The 21,544-nt window shown below is 51.9% G+C and overlaps 1 protein-coding gene across 9 annotated transcripts in view; it reads left to right on the forward strand.

The window, feature by feature from the left end:
• RFFL (ring finger and FYVE like domain containing E3 ubiquitin protein ligase) overlaps positions 1-21,298 on the forward strand; it is a 65,130-nt gene extending 43,832 nt beyond the window's left edge. For 5 of the 9 annotated variants that reach the window (XM_081805368.1, XM_081805366.1, XM_081805369.1 and 2 more), the window contains 6 exons: positions 4,144-4,331; positions 10,168-10,563; positions 13,337-13,420; positions 14,376-14,586; positions 15,957-15,980; positions 18,588-21,298. In XM_081805368.1, the coding sequence (XP_081661494.1) occupies positions 4,152-4,331; positions 10,168-10,563; positions 13,337-13,420; positions 14,376-14,586; positions 15,957-15,980; positions 18,588-18,769 (1,077 nt within the window). In that variant the 5' untranslated portion in view covers positions 4,144-4,151 and the 3' untranslated portion in view covers positions 18,770-21,298. Of the gene's footprint in view, positions 1-551; positions 1,554-4,143; positions 4,332-10,167; positions 10,564-13,336; positions 13,421-14,375; positions 14,587-15,956; positions 15,981-18,587 lie in introns of those variants that run through there. The other 4 variants (XM_081805362.1, XM_081805363.1, XM_081805361.1 and 1 more) reach the window with 3 other exon arrangements.
• Positions 21,299-21,544: the final 246 nt, after the last annotated feature.

Genomic DNA, 21,544 nt, shown 5'->3' on the forward strand with positions numbered 1-21,544 from the left:
TTTCCTCCTTCTTTCTTTCTTTCTTCTTTCTTTCTTTCTTTTCCTTCCTTCCTTCCTTCTTTTTTTAAAGATTTTGTTTATTTATTTGTCAGAGAGAGAGAGTGCACACAAGCAGGGGGAGCGGCAGGGAGAGGGAGAAGCAGACTCCCCATGGAGCAAGGAGCCCAATGTGGGGCTCGATCCCAGGACCCTGGGATCATGACCTGAGCCGAAGGCAGATGCTTAACCGACTGAGCCACCCAGGCGTCCCAGCAGGTCACCTTTCTTTCTGCTCCTGGCCCTTACTCCCACCATTTGTTATCAGCTTCCCTTCCTCTGCAGGCTCTTCATCTTTGGGGGTATCCTCTACAGTCGATGCATGCATCTGCATCGCCATCTTAGTGACCTGGATCCTCTTCAGCTCCGGCCCTTCCCTTCATGGCCAGAAGTTTCTTCAGAGAATAGTTTATCCTTAGGGTCTGTGCACACCCGTCACTTTCCGACTTACAGGTGTCAGTCAGCTTCTCTCTTCCTTACCTGCTCGGGCCAAGAGCACGCTCACATTTTCCTAAAACTAGGTCCATCAGGCATTTTGTATTCCTGTATTCCACTCTCCGGGTCATTCAACAGCATCAGTCATTTCTTCTTGAAACTCAAAACCCTCTTCCAGATCGCCCACTCTGAGCAGTCTTCCTGCCACTGTTGTGCTGGTTTCCCCCGCTAGCCCTTTAGGTTGGGCGCCCCCGGGGGTTCTCCCAGGCCGTCCTCTGTAACCCCAATGTCCAGTCAGTCTTTTGCCCTGTTCCGGCTTTTCATGTTTCTGGTGGTCTGAGGATTCCCAGACTTTCTCCTCAACCAGGACTCTTCCCTTTGTGTGCCGTGTATCCACCAGCAAGTCCCCCGGGTACAAAATGTAACCCATCATCGTAATTGCCCCGCTTCCTTCACACACAGACACATGCCTCATCCTGAGGGCTTTGTCCCTTACTCCTGTTAACAATGCCACTCTGTGTCCTGTTGTGTAATTCAGAGACCCTGGGATTCATCCAAGACTGTTTTCTCTCCCCATTCTTCCACCGCTTCAATCCACTGACACATCCCACGAGTTCTGTCAGAGATCTGTCTGTCCCTTTCTCCTCCTGTCTTGCCTCTGCCACACCAGCTGCCTGCTTCCAGCCTGCCTACTGTCAGAGTGCCCACTATAAAATGCAAATAAGGTCACAAAACGTGATTACTTGAACCGCTCATTGTGTCCCACTGCCTGTAGGATAAAGTCCACATTCCTTACCATGGTTTTTCCTGGCTGCTTGTTTGCCTGCCATGCCCTCATCCATCCCACCCCTACTCTTGGCCCAACCAAACATTTTGTAGTTTCTTTAATGCCATGTTGCATGCTGTTTGCTTTTTCTTGAAAATTCCTTTTACTCTGGGCTTCCTGATGAATCCCCAGCTACTCCAACAGGAGGATATGTGTGGCACATCATTTGAGAAGTCTTCTCTGGTCACCCCTCCGCCCCTGAAGAGCTGCTTGTGTCTCTATCTTCATAGCCCCCTGTATGCTGTACGAACCTCTGGTAAGGCATTGATTACTCTGAAATTTGTTTGGGTTTTACATTTCTTGTTCCTCTCCTTGACCATGAACTCCTCAAGGGCAGGTTCTCTGCCTTACTCACCTAGCACTGGAAACAGCAAGGCACTGGCTTCACTAAAGGTTGCATGCCTGGGTGAGTGGAGATTCTGACAGAGGCCAGCAAATCACCCACAGCCTTGTCCCAAGGCCGCTCTGCTTCTTGCCTTGCCCCCAGCTCCTTCAGTTACTTGACCCATTCTGCTGATTTTGTCACAGATTTCCCTGTCCTTTTTTGGGATGAGTCCGGAGAGCCAAATGGTAATTGTGGGGACACTTCTAGGTTTCCTTTTTATTTGAGCCTTGCCAGAGAAACTGTAGTTGAAGAGCCACGACTGCTCTTTATTTAGTGCCTCACAGCCTGGAGAATGTCCAGTGAGAAAGAGAAAGCACAGAAAGGTAGAACTTGTTATAAAGATGTATGTAGTCAAGCGGGGCTTGGGCCCGGGTCTTCTGAGTCCGGATCCTGTATTCCCTTGTATTATCATATGCAGCCTCAGATGCTTTTGTCAGCAGGTGATTTAGAGAATTGAAAAATCCCTCTTTCCGAGGGGGGGGGGCCCACACTGCTATTATCACCCTTATCTTGCCAGCAGAGAACTCATCTGTTTAACTGCTCTTTCCTTTGTTATTCCATGTGAACTATTCATTACAGTTGTCTTCTGGGAAGTTAGAGGCTTTGGACAAGTAAGAGTGAGTCAGAGAGAAATGTTGATGTGTAGGAAACGGAAAGAATGAACATGATGAGTTAAAATTCAAATATCGCATGATTCATTCAGTAGTCCTTGTTGAGCCACCTGTCTGCTGGGCACTGACCCGACTGTCATGGTCCCTGTTCATACGGGGGCCACAGGCAAGCGGGGGAGACAGGTGTGGATCAGACCTGCCTATAAAAGTGAATGAATTCTTGGGCGCCTGGGTGGCTCAGTTGTTTAAGCGACTGCCTTCAGCTCAGGTCATGATCCTGCAGTCCCGGGATCGAGTCCTGCATCGGGCTCCCTGCTCAGCGGGGCGTCTCCTTCTCCCTCTGACTCTCCCCCCTCTCATGCTCTCTATCATTATCTCTCTCAATAAATAAATAGAAATCTTAATAAAAAAAAGAAAAAAGATTCTCTCTCTCCCTTTAAAAAAAAAAAAAAGTGAATGAATTCTAGATCAGGAGTCTCGGGAAGTGCTGCAAGCTAAAAAGGCCCGAGAGTCATTGGGGGACCTGAGGTTATAGCTGTGTGAGGTTATATCTGTGTTCCCCCTGCTGGGCCTCTGGCTTCCTCTGTGAGATGACTAAGGTTGAACCAGCCAGCTTCTTGTTAGTGCTTTCCAGCTTAGCACGTCTCTGTACTGCGATTTAATAAAGGCACTTTCCATAAGTCAGGAGGCAGAGAGCTGAAGGTACCATTCTTTTGTGTGAACTGATGATTGAGCAGTAACACTGTTTCATTTATTATCTCTGTAAGCAGAGAGGTCAGGCTCCAGATGTCCATATAGACTGCCATGGTCTGCTGAGAAAAGCACACTCTTAATCACAGCAATGCTTGGCGTTTTGGTGGACCGTTTTGCAACTGTAGATTATTCTGACATTTGAGGGATTGGGTTTTCTTCTGTGATCTTAAAAAATCATCTATCCCTTTGTCCCTAGTACCCATATTTGATATGTAAAATGGGAATCCTATTCCAAAACTTCTTAATAAATCCACCGAGGCACCTGTTCAGCAAGACAGCCCACATTAGTTGAGCATCTTCTATGTGCACGAGGCTGTTAGGCTGCAGTAGACACAGGAATAAGTCACCCTGCCCTCAAGGAATGTATGGTGTAGTGGCAGCAGACAGAACAGAGTGTCAGAGGTGCTGAGGGAGAGGTTTAGGTAGAGTTGGAAGTACAAAGATAAGAGTGGTTCATGCTGCTGGCCGGCGGAGGGAAAATCAAGGAGGGGCGGTATGGTCTAGGAAAAGAACGTTAGGTTTAGGGTCAGAAGACCTGGGTTTTCAGAATCTCAGTTCTCTGTATATTAGCGGTGTGACCCGGACTTCTCTGAGCCTGGGCGGCCCCATCCGTGTAAAGGAGATAATACCCCTCCTCAACACAGTTGGTGTGAATATGGGATCACATGCGTGTGTGCACGTGCACATGAATGATAAAGTTCCAGGTCTCTGAGCTCTAGGAGCAGGTTCATGTGCCTGAATAAAGGGGGTTTCAGGCCACTTGTAATTGCTAAGGCCATTTTTTATTCAAAATTAGATCTCAGATTAAACCACAGCAGGGACCAGCAACCTTTTGGAGGTAGTGCGCCAGCTTGGCATCCCGTGTTGTCCTGGCGGATCAGGTGTCTGTGCTCTCCTCCTGGGAGCAGTGGCAACTGTGGTGAAGCAGGAGGTGGCAAGGAATCTGTGGCCCCCGAAAACACGTCCTCACCTCGACTCCTGACTCTGGCAGCAGGTGTGGACTGAGTTGCCCTGCTCACGTGCGCCCTCGGGAATGGGGGAGTGGAGCAGAGGTGTGTCTTAACTCTGACCTTTCTCCCCTTCCTTCCTTGCACCAGATTTTATCATGTGGGCAACCTGCTGCAACTGGTTCTGCTTGGATGGACAGCCTGAGGAGGCCCCACCGGCCCAGGGAGCCAGGACGCAGGCCTATTCCAACCCTGGGTACAGCTCCTTCCCTTCCCCAACAGGCTCGGAACCAAGCTGCAAGGCTTGTGGGGCCCACTTCGCAAACACGGCCAGGAAGGTGAGTGTTGACTTCTTTTTTTTTTTTTTTTTTTAAAGATTTTATTTGTTTGACAGAGAGAGACAGAGCAGGAACACAAGCAGGGGGAGTGGGAGAGGGAGAAGCAGGCTCCCCGCCGAGCAGGGAGCCCGATGCGGGGCTCAATCCCAGGACCTGGGATCATGACCTGAGCCGAAGGCAGACGCTTAATGACTGAGCCACCCAGGCGCCCCAAGTGTTGACTTCTTGGCTTTGTTGGCCGGCTCAGCTGCTACAACCTCAGCCCTCGGGCAAGCCTGCTGACCCCTCCACAATGCCTGCCACCTTGCCTTTGCCTATGCGGTGCCGGTAACCCACACTGGATCCTTTCACAAAAGCATTACAGAAAAGCCACCCAAAAGCAAAGCATCTCAGCGTCAATTTGGACCCAGACAGGCCTGAATTCAGACCTCAGCTCTGCTGCTTACTAGCTGTATGACCTAACCTCTCTGGAGATTCTTTTCCCCCATCTCTAAAATGGGGGTACAGCTGTCGTGCCTATCTCACAGGGTCGTGAGAATAACATGAGCTGGGCTACCAAGGGCCCCAGCACTGTGCAGCATGCGGCAGACACTGGTGTCACTCCCTTCATTAGCTGTCGTTGTGAACGCCTGACTGCAGATTAGCTTGGTCTTCGTATCCCACGCGGTGCTGAGGACATCTCATGTACATCCAGACCCCAGCAGGACAAAGACTGGGGCTCCTTTCCTGTAGCGATTTCATGAGAAATGCTCGGCAGCCGTGTTTTCCAGATTAGTGAGCAGCAGGGGAAGTCACTGGCTGGGTGATGGCGTGTGGGTGGGGGCCATCCTGTGCCAGTGCCCAGAGGCAGCCCATTCTCCAATGGGGTCAAGTACGACCGGGGCTGAGGGTGAACCCTGACCTGCATTCTGCATTCTTCTGTAGAACAGAGACGTCTATAGCCCTGGATGTGAGGTTAAAGTGGCAGTGATGGGAAATTTGAGAGGAAAAGCTACTTTTAAAAATTGTTTTAGAGAGAGACAGCGAGAGAGGGAACATAAGCAGGGGGAGTGGGAGAGGGAGAAGCAGGCTTCCTGCCGAGCAGGGAGCCTGATGCGGGACTTGATCCCAGGACCCTGGGATCATGACCTGAGCCGAAGGCAGACGCTTAACGACCGAGCCACCCAGGCGCCCTGAAAAGCTACTTTTTAAGCTATGTGCTGTATGCTAGGGACTGTTGTGAGCAATTTAGATCTTTTGGTTTCATTTAAGCCTCACAGTAACTCTATGGTAGAGGTTTTAGGGTCCCTAAACTCCCATTTTACATATGAGACACTGAGATTTAGAGTGTAACAGTTAAGAAAGAAACTGTATTTGTCAAGTTCCTGATAAATGGCATAAGAGAGATGGAAATACTCCTCCTTTTCCGGCTACATAGGTAGTGGCCCAAGATCACATGGTTATTAAATGGCAGAGCTAGGATTCAAACCCAGCTCTTTGAACTCTCAGGCTGTCTCCCAGAAGACATTCAGCATGTCCAGATTCCTGCAGCCTGCAGTGCTGACCACCCGCCCTTTTGTACCCGCAAGCTGAAGGAGGATTGGCATTTTGCCTGCGCCTCGCTGTAGTGCAGTGAGGCTGGGCACGTAGCAGAGCTTTGTCGTGATGCGCCTGGCTGCCCCGGTCACTGTGAGGACACCACCAGAGAGGCTGCTGCGGGTCGCAGGGGACTGTGGTACGGCAGGCTGCGATGCTGCTCCCTTTACACTGAGACTGGAAGGTTGAGTCTATAGACGGAGGCCGAAGCAGGGACTGGAAGGAGCTCGGTGCTGCATGGCCTCAGTCTTCTCAGGGATGGAGACAAGGAGGTGGCTTTGGGATCTGAGGTGAAATGGAAGGAGGCCCGGGGTGACTTGTCACATGCCCGGCACTGAGCTTGGCATTTCACGTGTCTTCTCTCTTTGAATCTTTAACAAAATATATACTATTATTTGTTCCCATTTTATAGATGAAAAAATTGCTCTATTTTTTTTTAAAGATTTATTTATTTATTTATTTGACAGACACAGCAAGAGAGGGAACACAAGCAGGGGGAGTGGGAGAGGGAGAAGCAGGCCTCCCGCTGAGCAGGGAGCCCGATGCGGGGCTCGACCCCAGGACCCTGGGATCATGACCTGAGCCGAAGGCAGACGCTTAATGACTGAGCCACCCAGGTGCCCCAGAAATTGCTCTATTTAAGGTGGTTGTTTCAAGGACTCCTCAGGTACATCTAGAGTCTGTTGGGTAGTCACAGATCTTGCTGTTTTCATTGTTTTACACTGAGAAATGCTAGGAACAACTGCTGGCCGAAGTGGCAGAGTAATTAGCACGAAAGGGCCTTTGTTTAAATGAGGCAGCGTGAATTTGCTGTAGGTTTGTTTGAAACTTTTTTTAAAAAATACCATTTATAGTCTGTGGAGTGGGGAACAGAGAAGGAGCAAAGAGGACAGTGATGGTGACCAGGCTCAGGGACCAGCATGCTAAGCATGTTGAAAAGCATGTTGGGGCGCCTGGGTGGCTCAGTCGTTAAGCGTCTGCCTTCGGCTCAGGTCATGATCCTGGGGTCCTGGGATCGAGCCCCACATCGGGCTCCCTGCTCCGTGGGAGGCCTGCTTCTCCCTCTCCCTCTGCCCCTGCTTGTGTTCCTGCACTCGCTGTCTCTCTGTCAAATAAATAAATAAAATCTTAGAAAGAAAGAAAGAGAGAGAAAGGAAGAAACAAAGAGAAAGAAAAAAAAGAGTGAGAGAAGGAGCCTAGAGGAAGGCCGGTGAGGAGGAGCCCTGCCTGGCCGAGGAGTCTGGGGAATGCGTGTGTGGCCGGGTAGGAAGAGGGAAGAGCAGAGGAGCAAGGGCGAGCAGGCCCCGGAGCATCCCTGAAGTTGGTGCGGCCATTTGCTGCTGGAGGTTTGCATGTCCTCTCGGTGTGTTTGCAAGCATGTTGGCTCCACTAATTCATCTTTCAGGCCCCCTGCTTCCTCAGTCGCGCGCGGTTTGCCTTAGTTGAGACGGACGAGTTTCCTTCGCTCATTCTGCCCGTCTGTGTTGATAGCCAGCTTCTCCTTTGTGAACTGGGCGTTCAGCCTGGAGCGCTGTCCTATTCTTAGAGGGCGTGTTTTGGATGCAGGCCGACTTCAGAGTCCCTGGTGAGCCAGGGGACGCGGAGAAGCTGGGGTGCCACCTTTGCATTCTGGTCTTGTCTCCAATAAGCCGTGCATGTTTGAAGAAAGAATAGAGAGTTGTTTAGATCTGGCTGATGGAGCATCTCAGGGCTTTTTAATTGTGTCAGGCTAGGTCTTGTCAGACTGCACGGACTTGAGTCACGTTCCATGTCCTACAGCGTCTGACACTGAAGCCTCTTCATTGCACTCTCAGTCATCCTAAACGCATTTCATTTCCCAACAGAAAAGCCTTTGATATAAAGGAACCCCCAAGACCCCGAAATGTCCATTTTCCACCTGAGCGGCTGCAGGTCCCAGAACCGTTAGGACGCTAGTGCAGCCCTGCGTCCTTTTAAGTCGGCCTCTGAGCGTGTTGTGGTCTGGCTGTAACTGTAGAGAGTGAGGGAGCTTGATATGCATCCTTTCGAAACGCCTTTCGGTATTCACAGTCACACGTGGGTGGTGAACGTTCTTCCCGTTTCCCCGTCGACACGCAGGACTCCTGGACAGAGCCGGGCACCACTGCCTCAGCTGTGGAGCCTTCGCCAGCCCTGCGCCGGAGTCCGATTTCGGTGATGAGAATCTCAGTCTCCCGGGAATTCTCGTTACTCTGCATTCAGTTTTCCCTACTTAGAAAAGAGGGAGCAGAAATAGGTTAATGCTCAAGTCACCAGAGGATGAAAAGTTCTTCATTTCTTTTTTTTTTTTTAATTATTTATTTATTTATTTGAGAGAGAGAGAGAGAGAAACAGCATGAGAGGGGATAGGGTCAGAGGGAGAAGCAGGCTCCCCGCTGAGCCGGGAGCCCGATGCGGGACTCGATCCTAGGACCCTGGGATCATGACCTGAGCCAAAGGCAGTCGCTTAACCAACTGAGCCACCCAGGCGCCCAAGTTCTTCATTTCTTTAAAGGACTGGTGAGTGTGCTCCCGGGATCATCCCAGTGTGCCCAGGAACTCCCTTTGCTGTGGGAGTGCAGCTGCGCTCGGCCGGAGCAGAGCTCAGTCCGATGTCACTGTGCGGGCTCAGGAGCGAGCGCTGGTGTGGTGTGGCGTGTGCTGTTGTGTGCCGACTGCGGGCTGAGACCTGTGCACGCACAAACCACGAGCTCCCTGATCGGCTCCAGAGGTTCCACCCCTTACCCGTCCCCGTAGCTGTCTGAGTGTGTCTTGGATACGCTGTTCTGTGCCACTGGATTCCCGGTGCTCTGAGTGGGCCTTCCTGGGGTGGGGGAGCCTGGGCACAGCCTCTGTGGATGGGGCACCGGGCGGGGGTTTGGCGATGGAGAGCCAGGCCCTGGACTGGGTCCTGCTGTCGGCTTGGACGGGGCCGAGTCAGGCAGCATGGCCTGGTGGGAAGGGCGTGACTGTGGGCATTCCACAGGGACAGGCTTTGAGCGTGAACCCCAGCTCTGCTGTTCCCTGCCCGCCCTTGAGTGCGATGCTTCATCTCTCTAAGGCCTTGCTTGCTTTGTCTGTGACATAGGGAGGTACATTAGTAATTATTAGTGATGTGGGGTTTTTTTTTTTTTTAAAGATTTTATTTATTTATTTTATTTGAGAGAGAGAATGACAGAGAGAGAGCACATGAGATGGGGGAGGGTCAGAGGGAGAAGCAGACTCCCTGCCGAGCAGGGAGCCCGATGCGGGACTTGATCCCGGGACTCCAGGATCATGACCTGAGCCGAAGGCAGTCGCTTAACCAACTGAGCCACCCAGGCGCCCCGATGTGGGTTTTTTTTTTAAGACGTTTTATTTTTTATTTGACAGAGATAAGAGTACAAGCAGTGGGGGAGGGGCAGGCAGAGGGAGAAGCAGGCTCCCTGCTCAGCAGAGAGCCCGATGCGGGGCTGGATCCCAGGAACCTCACCTGAGCCGAAGGCAGTCGCTTAACCGTCTGAGCCACCCAGGCGCCCCAGTGATGTATGTTAATACGTGATACAGTGATAGAGTAATACTTTGCGGGGTTGCTTTGAAAATTAAATGACAAGCTCTAGCACCTAGTAGCCTCTCACTAAATTTAATCAATAATATTAATAATAATCACCATCGTACTTATGCATTTGCTTTCTATTCTCAGCAATAAAGTAGAAAAAAATCATAGTTCAGGATTTGAATCCTGGCTCTCAAAATTAGCTCGTGTTTCCTAACAATAATAATTAAAAGAGTTAATACTTACCCTGAAGAATCATGTGTCACATACGCTAAATGCGTTGTCTCTTAACTGTGGGGCAATCCTGAGATGTAGGTACTGTCATCACCCCCATTTTACAGATGAGGGAACTGAGGGCCAGAGAGGCTAAGTTACACACCCAAGGTGACACCATAAGAAAATGGAGGAGGCAGACTAAATGAAAATGTGGGCTTTTTTGATTAGAATCGAAACCCTCTGTTTCTCTATCTGCAATGAAAAAAGTAAGTCTCAACTGGAATAATGAATGTAGTATCCTGGATGTGGGCACACAGGTGCCTACGGGGGGGGTGTGCCACCTCTGAGTGGTGCTTACTGAAATCAAGGTAGCTTGCACTCTGACGTAAGGAGGTAGCTTCGTACCGGCAGGAGTGATCAGGGGAGTCCCGCTCGGCATGGCGGCCCTGAGCCCCCCTCCCACTGTCTTGTTCTCAGTCTGACATGGTTCCCTCTGCCTCTTGGTCTAAGCAGCAGACCTGCCTGGACTGCAAGAAGAATTTCTGCATGACCTGTTCAAGCCAAGTGGGGAACGGTCCCCACCTCTGCCTCCTCTGCCAGCGGGTCCGAGCCACAGCCTTTCGGCGGGAGGAGCTCATGAAGATGAAGGTGAAGGACCTGAGGGACTATCTCAGCCTCCATGACATCTCTACCGAAGTGTGCCGAGAGAAAGAGGAGCTGGTGCTCTTGGTGCTTGACCAGCAGGAGGGCAGGACTCACGCCCCCCCCTTGTCCCCGGACTTCCCCGAGCAGCAGGCCTTCCTGGCCCAGCCTCATGCCGGCACAGTACCTCCTACCTCGGCGAGCCTCCCCTCTTCGCCCACACAAGCCACGTCTGTGTCCCCGGCCCCGGCTCAGGAAAGCCAGCAGGTACGCGTCGGGTTTGCGGCCCCTGCCCGTGTCTGCCGCTTTGTGGGCTCAGTCTGCTCCCCTGCCTGCACTGCGTGGCGGGGGGGGTGGTAGGATCAGGGGAGGCCCTTCTGCCTACTGCTGCAGGGATGTTTTCTGGACCTCAGACTCCTGTTTGGGTTTTTTTCAGAGGTGATCATGCATGGTACCAGGTATTTTTGATGTTTTTAATACATACCTATCCCAGCTAGTCATTTTTGAAAAACTCGTTCCAGAAACATTTTAAGAAAACTCACTGTTAACTCTCTAAATTTCGTTCTGTTTAGACTGCCCTCCTGCTTACCTTTGTTAAGGTCTTCTTAGCGGGTAGGGAACCATCACAGGGCGCAGAGGGAAAGGCACATGTCGACGGAAGGGGGGGCGGTCACGGCTTCTGTGGCCAGTCACCGCTTGGGCCAGGTCATGGTTGGCACGTTCTCAAACCGGAAGTTGCCTTGTCATCGTCCTGGGGTGGGGGGGCGCTCAGAAATGGTCAGCGAAGAGCGGCCCGTTGGCTGGGCTGCGGACTGCGCAGGGGCCGTGCAGAATGGCGGGTGCCCTCAGAAGGCCCCCGCGGGAGCGGGGTAGACGGGCAAAGCAGCTTTTGGGCTCCGGTGAGCCCGGGAGACGGAACCAGTGCGTGAGGGCTGATGGCATCCCATAGATAAGACTTCAGTGCCTCAGTGACCCTTTGGTGTATGTGGCTTGGGCCGTAGCTGGGGCATTCGGACCAATCTGTCGCTGACTCTTTGGTCACCTCGGGCAAAATTCGAGCCTTCAGCAGTGAAATGGGGCTAGTAATCCCAGGGCACTATGGCTCCTGGCAGGCTGTTGGGGGGACCGGCTGGCGTGACAGCAGCTCTGAAGAGCTGGGAGCTCCGTCCGGCTGGCGCAGCACCAGCGTTGTGTGCGGCGTGGCTGGCTGCCACCTCCGGTGTGCGAGCACCGGGCCCCTGATTCAGCTCTGGCGGGCACCGGGGCATAAAGGCTGGGCCGCACTCCGCTCCCCTGGCGGACCGAGGCGAGCTCTGCCCGGCGTCCGCCTCCCACGCGGGCTCCTCCCTCGGCTCGGTGGAGCACTCCTCTCTGTCTGAGGGGGCCCAGGGCATAACTGGAGGGAATTGTTTTTCCCTGAAGAACCTTCAGGTGGATTTTGCAATGAAAGCAGGGGGTTCTAAATTTCCTGTCGTTAACCAGAAATTCCAGACTTCAGCTGCGGGTCCCACGCAGGCGCCAGATCTCATCGGGTCCTTTGTGTCAGCTCGCATCCCCTGTCCCGGTGAGATCTGCGTTTGTCAAGCCAGGAGAACAGACGTGGGGAAGTCAAGTGACTTGTGCAGGCTACCCGCACCTAGGATGCCGATCTGCCCGGGGTGCCTGCCCCCCAGAGTTCTTGCCCTTTACCCCTAGTGCCCTGGCAGTGGTTGCTGGGGAAAGAAGTGGGTGGAGGAAGCAAGATGGTGGACAGATACGATTTAAGAGATTTTAATTTAGCCAGTAGGCAAACTGAAGAGACAAGAGCATGCTTTGCAGTGGGACCTCCAGTTTCTCTTCCTAGGAAAAAAAAAAAGGACATACAGAAGCCCTTCTTTAGGAACAGGTTAGGCTTGGAGAGACTTTGTAACTCCAAGGTAACACCAGGAGACTGGTGGGTGCCACATTTCCATAAAGCTAAGGGGAGATGGTGTGGGATGCATCCCCGTACACGTATGCTGTATGCGTGCTCCTCTGACCACTTGGCATTTTGGATGATGGTGGTGATTTCTCCTTTCATCTCCATTATAGTTATTTGCCTCTTAACCAACTCTGTGTTAGGCATTCTAATCTGGAATGAGTGGTTGGGGCCATGGGTGACTGGTTTCCTGGGACTGTTCCCTTTATTGGAGTTCTGAGAGTCTAGAGGAAAGGCCTGTGAGCTCAGACACGTCTTTGCTCCGGGCTCATACCAGGCCCTTTGCCTGGAGGGAGCAGTCGGTGAAGAGTGTCTGGTGAAGGGGTTTGTGGCTTAAAGGGTGATGGGACGAGGAGGCTCACAGTTTGAACTACTGTTTGGCAAAACCTTTTGAGAAGTTAGAATTCCAAACTCCTTAAGCATAGATGTCTGTCTTTATAGTTTTAGGCTAATAGATGCTTAGGTGCGTTAAAATAATTTTTGACCAGGCTTCAAGATAGTTCTTAGTACTAGTGAGCGCTGCTGGTTGGAGCCCATTTCTAGAATGGTGGAGCAGTGACTGGATAGAGTGGTGAGGGACTAAGAACTGTTTCCTCTGTCAGAGGAGGAAGCCAGGGAGATGTAGCGTGGAGGCAGGAAGACATGGTATGAACTTTCTGTAAGAAAGCGGTGCCCATTGCTGCTCGGGACAGAGCCCAGAACGGTGGGTGGGAGTGAACGGGGAGGGCGGTGTGGGCTCAGTGTCCAGGAGAGACCGGATGGCAGTTAGAGAGCAGTCCCGCAGTGGCGTGGACTTGTGCTCTTCCTCGCGTTCGGACTGTTCGAGCTGAGACCACACTGACGGTGAGTGGCCGCTCATGCCATCCTGGTGGGGAGCAGAATTAGCGACCTTCTCGTTTTGGAGTTGAAATCTGTTTGTGTCATGTCTCTGCCCGACAAAGTCGGTACTAGGGAGCAGGCTTCTGTAATGCTATTGTTCGAGACACCATGTTCCTGGGGAGATGGGAACATGTTTGGATGTGGAATGAGCTGGGAAGAGGCCCGCATCTCTGTGCGTGTGATGGCACCTTTCTCTTCCCACAGGCCAATGGCCATGTGTCTCAGGACCAAGAGGAACCCGTCTACCTGGAGAGCACAGCCAGAGCACCTGCTGAGGATGAGACCCAGGTGGGGCCTCTGCTCCGGTCCGTGCCTTTGCGTTTGCTCTTTTCTCTGGTGGTGGTAGGCGGTGATTAGGACCCTCTCAGCAGACTCAGACGTGCAGAAGAATCTGTGTGTGATGACAGTCCTACAGTTCTGTTGTCAGGGGTGGGCGCTGTGTTAGCCTTCCAGATTAGCCTTCGAAGCTGTCAGTTGTTAGGGGCAGAGTAGTGAGCTCCCAGTGGAGACTGGGGAGCCTCATGGCCCCTTCGTTCCTAGTCTCTTGATTTCTTGTAAGCTGCCGATGGGCGGGCTCCCGGTGCTGCTGTGCAAATCTTGTTCTTTTCGTCTGCTGCTAGCACGCAGTAGCCATCGTCAGGGGAGGGAGGTCGGAAAATCAGGAGGAAGGATGAGCAGGGGTCAGGCCTCAGCCATGGTAGGCCAGCCAGCGGGTAGCGCCAGCGGGGCCGCGAAGCAGTGGTCAAGGTTGTGTACAGAGGCGTGCTCGCCAGGGAAGTCTGCCCCTTCGACAAGGAAGCAGCGGGGAGAGCAGAGACTGGCACCAGGCTCGCTGGTTTCTTGTGCTAGTTTTTACAGGAACCCGGTGCGGTGGGACTGCTGGGTCTCCTGTATGGAGGGGCAGACAGGCCGAGGCCGGGGAGCAACTGGCTCCATAGTGTTTAGCATCAGTCTGTGGAGGAGTCAGAATCAGGGCCATGTGACTCACACCGCTGCCCCTTCCACTCGTCCCACTGATGGGTTGGTTGGGGGCTGTGGCCGTGCCCGAGCCCAGAACCATGGGTCAGGAAGAGATGTGGCCTCTTTGGCCATAGAGCACCATGCCGGCACTCTTCCTGCCTCCGCTCCCGCTCTTCCTGAGGTCAGTCCCCGCGGGCACGGCCTGGTGAGTGCTCCGGGGTCCTTGGAGAGAGAGCTTGGGAGGTGAGAGCTGAGCCCACCAATCCCGCCGTTGCCATTGCAGTCTGTCGACTCAGAGGACGGCTTCGTCCCGGGCCGGCGGGCCTCTCTGTCTGACCTCACCGACCTGGAGGACATTGAAGGTCTGACCGTGCGGCAGCTGAAAGAGATCCTGGCGCGCAACTTCGTCAACTACAAGGGCTGCTGCGAGAAGTGGGAGCTGATGGAGAGGGTGACGCGGCTGTACAAGGACCAGAAGGGGCTCCAGCACCTGGGTGAGGCGCTGTCTGGGGGGCGCTTGCTGTCACTCTGCAGCCTGACGGCATGGCCTGCTGGGTTTCTGTGCGCTTAGCCAAGCAAGGAGTCACCTTCCACCTTGGCACCGGCCAATAAAGGCTGCCATTTGAAGTTGAGTGCCGGGACCGGGCGAGGCTCCGGAAACATTTATTCCGTCCTCAGGGCTGCCTGTGAAATAGCCATTATTAGCACTACCCGCTCCCCCCTTTTTTTTAAGATTTATTTGAGGGGCGAGAGCACGAGCATGAATGTAGGGGGAGGGGCAGAGGGAGAGGGTCTCAAGCGGACTCCGCTGAGTGTGGAGCCCAACTCGGGGCTCGATCCTGAGATCATGGCCTGAGCCGAAACCAAGAGTGAACGCTCAGCTGACTGAGCCACCCAGGCGCCCCTGGCATTACTGTTTTAGTGTAGAGCCTGGGTGTCACTGAAGATTTCCTGGACTGATCCCGTAGCCTTTCCCACCCCGTGTCACCCTGCCATCCCCACTAGTACCTCAGTAGTACTGCTCTCAACAGTTGGGAGACGGGGAAGTGAACCCATGGTACAAGGGAAATAGATCTGTGCTGCCTGAGCCTGGGCTTTCCCTATGGTCCTTTCCCAAAGCATTCTACACAGTATCATTTTTAGGCAATGTCCAATAAGGTAAGTTGTCTAGGTTTGTGGTTAATTGAGTTTGGGGAAGAAAACTAGGTCTTCCTGGTAGATAGTAGAGGTCTCTAGAGAAGTCCTGCAGAAGAGGAGTGTATTTGGCTGTTTTAAACTCATTTCCTAAAATTTTACCCAGAACCTTCCCCTCCCTGACCGATTTAGCTCCTGCAATCAGCATTTTGATTCCTTGCCTGCTCTTAGTGGTTGGAGTCCGATTCCAGGCTCTCCTGTCCCACTGGTTCATCCGAGTTGGGGATGTCTGACCAGTCCTCTAGTCAGACTCACTTCCCTTTGGGGCTGTGCCCAGAATCTCCATAGAGTTGTGAGGTCCTGGGGAACAGGACATGGCCCCACCAGGGCACTCCATCCAGACTCCTTGGCTGACTGGAACAGCCGGTTCTAACACGGGCTTCAGAAGCAATAGAAAAGGGTACCGTGCCCATGCAGTGTCCTGCCTACTTGGCGGTGTTGTTCACGCGAGCCGGCGGAATCCCTTTCTCGAAGACCGGACCAGACACACTGGCTGGGGCTGTGCGCGAGCTCTCAGCATAGGAGGGGAGGGCGGGCGTCCGGCCAGGCTCTCGGCCAGCCAGGTTCCCAGGCCAGGGGAGCAGTCCGAGTGCGGCAGTTAGACGGGCTGGTGGGAGACTTTTTTCACGCCGTCGCATATGCAGACCTCTTCTTTCTCTTTCCTTTTCAGTGTGTGGTGCTGAAGACCAAAACGGTACGTAGTTGCTTCTGCTTGGGACCGTGCTTAGGCTCTGAGCCCTGCGGCCCTTCCCGTCCGCCAACCCTGCTTTCTCTTAGCAGTCTAAGAATTCTAAGCGTAGTGGCGTCCAGAGAGTGAGTTGGGGGAAATGCACGGGGAAGCAGGGCTTCTCAGCATCTTTAAAAATCCTCATTCTTGCCTCACCAGGAAGGGTGAAGAGTGGCAGCAGACCCAGGGACAGCTTGATTTGCATGTCTCGGGGCTGCCAGAGCTCAGGAGTGAGGATTTGTAAAATATTTAGCAAAGTGAGTGGTGGCATGTGTCACATCCGGTTCATTTTTCATACCCCTGCTGCTACGGCACTCCTTCCCCTACGGTTTTCACTCCGTTTTGGTCCGAGTGGGGAGGGTCCCTGTGGACCTTCAGGGAGATCACTTGGGATGCTTGACAACTTCTGGGACCAACCAAAAATAAAGGGAGGTGACCTGAGCCTTGTTTGTACAGGGCTGGGCGGTGGCTAGAGCTGCTCTGGGGACAGAGCAGGAAAGGGGTCACCTGTGTGCTCTCTGGACACGAGGCACATATACCACCTCAGCTGCCACACACCCATCAGTGTGTTCAAGACCACCACGGGGCCTTTTGCTCAGAATGGGGCAGTCTTCCGGCTGATAAATCCTGAAGAGCTGATTTCTTAGCTCCCCAAAACCCTTGTGGGTTCTAGTCCCCCCTCCCCAGTACCAAGATCGGGCTGTTCCACTTGCTGTCTTGCCGCCTTTGTTTTGTTTTAAAGATTTTATTTATTTGAGAGAGAGAATGAGAGAGAGAGAGAGCACATGAGGGGGGGAGGGTCAGAGGGAGAAGCAGACTCCCTGCTGAGCAGGGAGCCCGATGTGGGACTCGATCCCGGGACTCCAGGATCATGACCTGAGCCGAAGGCAGTCGCTCAACCAACTGAGCCACCCAGGCGCCCTTGCCGCCTTTTTTTTGATTCCCTGGGGGAATACTGGTAACTGAGTTGGTTGAGTCTGTTATTCCTAAGAAAATTAATACGATATTCTGTAATTCACTCCAGTTCAGTTATATGTACAGTTCAGCCCTTTTCCAAAGCCCTGTTAGGGCCAACAGCTGCTCCAGAGGGGTAAATCGGTTTCACTGCCTTTCACAGCTAGCCTCCCTAAGTGTTGACTTTTTGAATAGTCCAGGAAGCAGAAGAAAGTGCTGGGCAGCAGAGTACAGAGAATTCCCCTGTGGAGTGGGACAGGTGACTGGTATGAAGCCAGCTCCCTACTTATGGCTCCCTGGTTCAGGCTACAATTTAAAGATTTTACTATTTTTAGAGAACGAGAGAGCGAGTGTACAGGGTAGGGGGATGGGCAGAGGGGAAGGGAGAAGGAAAGAATCTCAAGCCGACTCTGCACTGAGCATGGAGCCCCACCTGGGGCTTCAGGCCACCATTTAAAACCTGCTGGGGATGGCTACATTGTTGGACATGAAGGTTTTTGTTTGCACTAAAATAGGATACTGGCCATGCCCTCTGCACCTCCCCGCTCACACAAGCCAGCCAGCTGTTACTGAGAACTCTGTGCACTGAGTAGTTAATACGGATTTGAGAGTCCCTGTCCTCAGGCCACTTGCCCAGAAGGCCTGCCTGCCTGGATTTGAATCCTGGCTCTGCTTAGCAGCTGTGTGCCCTTGGGCAAGCCACTTAACTCCTTGGCCTCAGTGGCCTCAAGTCTATAAAATGAGTAATGAGTACTTCATAGTTTTCACGAGGATTCAAAAAGAGTTAAAATATGCAAGACTCTTAGGACCCTGCCTGGCACAGCATTCTACAAATGTAAGCTGTTCGGACTCCCTTGGGAGATGTTCATTTATCAGACATTTTGAGAACACCTACCACATGATTGGCATTTTAGGGATTCAAAGAGGAAGATCTGACCTCAGAGCATCCAACAAATACTAAGTATATAGTTGCAGAAATGAGCTCATAGGGTCGTGGGGGAGCCAAGTAGTTAGACATTTTAATGCCATGTGAGAAGCTGGGGTGGGGGTAGCACAGAAGAGGGAGCCGTGATCTCTGCTGGGCTCTTCCACCAGGAAGCCTCCTCAGAGGAAGCTCTGGGGAAGGTTGTGGGACAGCACAGGGGCCCCCCAGGATCCTTGGCTGTATTCAGTTGGGAATAGGTTTACTGAGAAGCCTTGCGATCCTTCATGAGCCATTCACTACAGTTCCATTGATATCACACTTTTTAGAACCAGTTTTTATCTTTTCAGCATGTTCTGCCTCAGGGGATGATGAGTCCCTAAGTGCCACTTACCATATTACAGCCTCAACTGTCTGAAAATTCTTTGAAGCCTTGAGGACTCTGCCTTATTTAGCTGTCCTGTTCTGGGTTGTATTTGATCTCCAAGTACTTTATTCTGCACCTCTATGGCCTGGCCAGTAGAGGTGTGGCTGAAACAGGCAGCGGGGGGCTGATACCTGGAGTTCTAGCTGAGGGCAGTGTGTGGATTTGGGGGTGTGTCCGCAGCATGCCCTTCTCTCCGTCCTCAGCCCCCCTGCCACCCCCTGCACTTATGGTGTCCTCTCCCCTCCACCCCTTCTCTGCCCTCTTTGTCCAGGCGGAGCGGTGCCGCCCAGCGTGGAGGAGAACCTGTGCAGGATCTGCATGGACTCGCCCATTGACTGTGTCCTGCTGGAGTGCGGCCACATGGTCACCTGCACCAAGTGCGGCAAGCGCATGAACGAGTGTCCCATCTGCCGGCAGTACGTGATCCGAGCCGTGCATGTCTTCCGATCCTGAGGGCTGTGCCGGCTTCTTCAGTGCCTTACAGGGACGGAGCTGGAAGGGTCTGGGCTCCAGATTGGCCAGCTTGCAGAGGGGCAGGCTAACAAGAGAATCTGCGAGCAAAGATGCGGTCACCTCTGGGCGTGCCTGTCCTGCCTCGGCGGCGCACCTCTCGGCCTGCGGAGCCCGAGGCTGGTGGGAACTGGTACAGATCGCGTGGGCAAGTTCCTGTTCCAGTGGTCTTGGGGTAATGATGGTAATTGATCAAGAGAGGACTTTTCCAGAACTTGAACCAGATCTTCCTCCCTTCCTCTGTAAACTTAACAGTTCCCCCCTTCTCCCTGCACCCCGGCCATCCCCGAGCCGCCTGTCTGCATTCCAACTGTCAGAAGTCCTGGTAGAAAAGGTTCTCTTCCTCCCCAGCACATTTGGATTTATTTCTGGTCTCTCTGGCTTTCTGTGCTTTAACCAGCTTTGCTAGTCTCTTGCTGCATTGCCTAAAATTTGTTTCTTCAGACCAAAAAGATGTTAGCTTACCAGACCAATAGTGATCCTCCTTAGCACTAAATTTGGACCAGTAAACTTTCTCTGGTGAGAAGTGAAACACAAATGCTATTCAAAAATTTCAAAGTCATTTACAGTTGCTTCCTTAAGTGCTGGGATTGGAAGCAGTGAGTCTCCTGACCGAACCTTGGGGGCTCCCAAGGTTCAGCAAAGCATCTGCAGGGAAGTTTGAGTCGTGTGTGTGAGATGGCCCGGGGATCATCTCTGCTGCTCTTAAGGCCTTGTGCGCCATCAGTTTTAGTTTAGGGCCTGTGCACCATCCTTAATTTTAGTTTACGAGAAAAGGGGAAGTTTTGGGTGGAAGCAGTGGCTTCCTGCTTAACTTTGACTTCTCCAACACAAAGGAATTGCAAACCACTTTCCCCTGAGAATGAAGTCCCTCTCTTTCCCATGGAAGTTTTAAACAGGGTCTCACTGAAGGCATAAAGACTAAGGAAAGGAGCCTTGCTCTTCTCTAGCTACACTTTTCGTGAAGTTCCTGGAGACCAAAACTGAACAGGTAAGGGGTATCTGAAGGTCCTGAATGAGACTGGATTCAGCCCTGGGGTAGATAGCTGCAAGTCTTAATTCCCCAGGTTAGTGGGGACTCCCTGCTCCCATTTCATTTCTCAGCCTACTGACTTGAGGGCTGGTCTGGAAGCAGCATTCTCCAGGCCCTTTAGGAAAGACCGTATGATAAGTTAGAGGATATTCTCGAGCCCTCTTAGGGTGGTTCTACCACTGGGAGAGCCAAAGGGCTTAAGTTTGCTGGAGAAGCTTAGCCAAGAACAGACACATGCTATCAGAAAGAGCTGTGTGTGCTGCTGTTACCTGTGGGTGAGCTATGCAACCCCTAAGCACCTGAGGGCCTTGGCAGGCCACCTCCCACACCATCCCCCCTGCTGTGCAGTCAAGTTCTCTCAGACTGGAACCAGTCAGGACTTTGGAAAACAGTAGGAAACCTCCAAGGGGACCTGCTTATTGGTACAGACATACTTTGGCTTTCCCCCATTATCAACCATTGTTCCCCTTCGGAGGAATGAAATTATTTCATAAAGTAGTTGTCAGTTGCACACTGGGCCACTTACCTTGACATTACACCAAGTCCTGGATGATTTGATTCTGGGACAGCCTTTGTAGAAATCCGGGGAATCGAGAGAGAGGTCTGCGAAGAGGACCTCTTTCACCTTTTTGCTGGACAGCACATACTACAGTTTACAATGCCTACCAGTTTAGCGGAGGATTCAGCTACTTCTCGATTCCGCTGTGAAACAGGTCTACATATATATATGCAACTCAGTTACGGTCTAGTAATAACTTCAGGGCAGAAGCTGGCTCTCTCCCTACTTAAAGCTTTTCACTGCTGAGGCCTTACCTCTCCCTACCTCCCACATTCCCTCCTAGACAGAAGTTAAAAATAATATCCTGAAGGTTATTTAGTAACCTCAGTTAAGAATTAGAACTGATATCATTTGCTCAGTTTGGAGAAAACTTGCCTTTAAAGTCTCTCGATCTCTTTTGGTGAAGGTTTCCATTCAGGAAAAAAGGTGTCTAACAACCCTGATTTGTTGTTACTCATCATTATTACACCAAATAAAGGCTGGGATCCCATTTCAGTTACTCTCTAACCTAGGTAGAGAACTTTTTATCTGAGTGCTCTCCCTTGCCTCTCATGGATCCTTGGTCTTAATTATCATGCAACATCTTAATTCTTCCAATTACTCTGTAGCTTTGGCTGTGATCGTTCTGAGATTTCATCTGAGACTTGTTTTAAGACTTGGGAGAGCTGACCGGTTCATAATGCCTTGGAATAGCTGGATCCAAGCTAGTAACAATTAAGCTGTACAGGAATCCGTGTATATTGTATAAATTTGTTGAAATCTTTCAGATGTGGCTTATATTAAGATTCTCTCAGACTTCCTTGGGTGTTAAACCCAAATGTGTATTTTTTTTTGTTACAGAGCTCTGCTTTATAATTTTGTAATAAAATTTCACTACAGATGCCTGTCTCATCTGGTGGAGGACACCAGAGGTCTGACAGTTCAGACTGCCAAAGAGAGTTGACAGACCACATGCTGGTCCCAGGCTCTTGAGAGACCGCATTAGTTGTGGAGGTGCTTGGGCCATGTGGCCATTCGGCCATTACTGTTCCAACAGATGAGGAAACCGAAGTTCGGTAGTGTTTTGACTTGCTCAAGATCTCACAACTAGTATGTGGGAGCTGCCATGGCATAGCCTAGAAGAGGA

The sequence above is a fragment of the Leptonychotes weddellii genome, chromosome 15 (genome assembly GCF_054177405.1).
Source record: "Leptonychotes weddellii isolate Sample4059 chromosome 15, ASM5417740v2, whole genome shotgun sequence".
Lineage (NCBI taxonomy): Eukaryota > Metazoa > Chordata > Mammalia > Carnivora > Phocidae > Leptonychotes > Leptonychotes weddellii.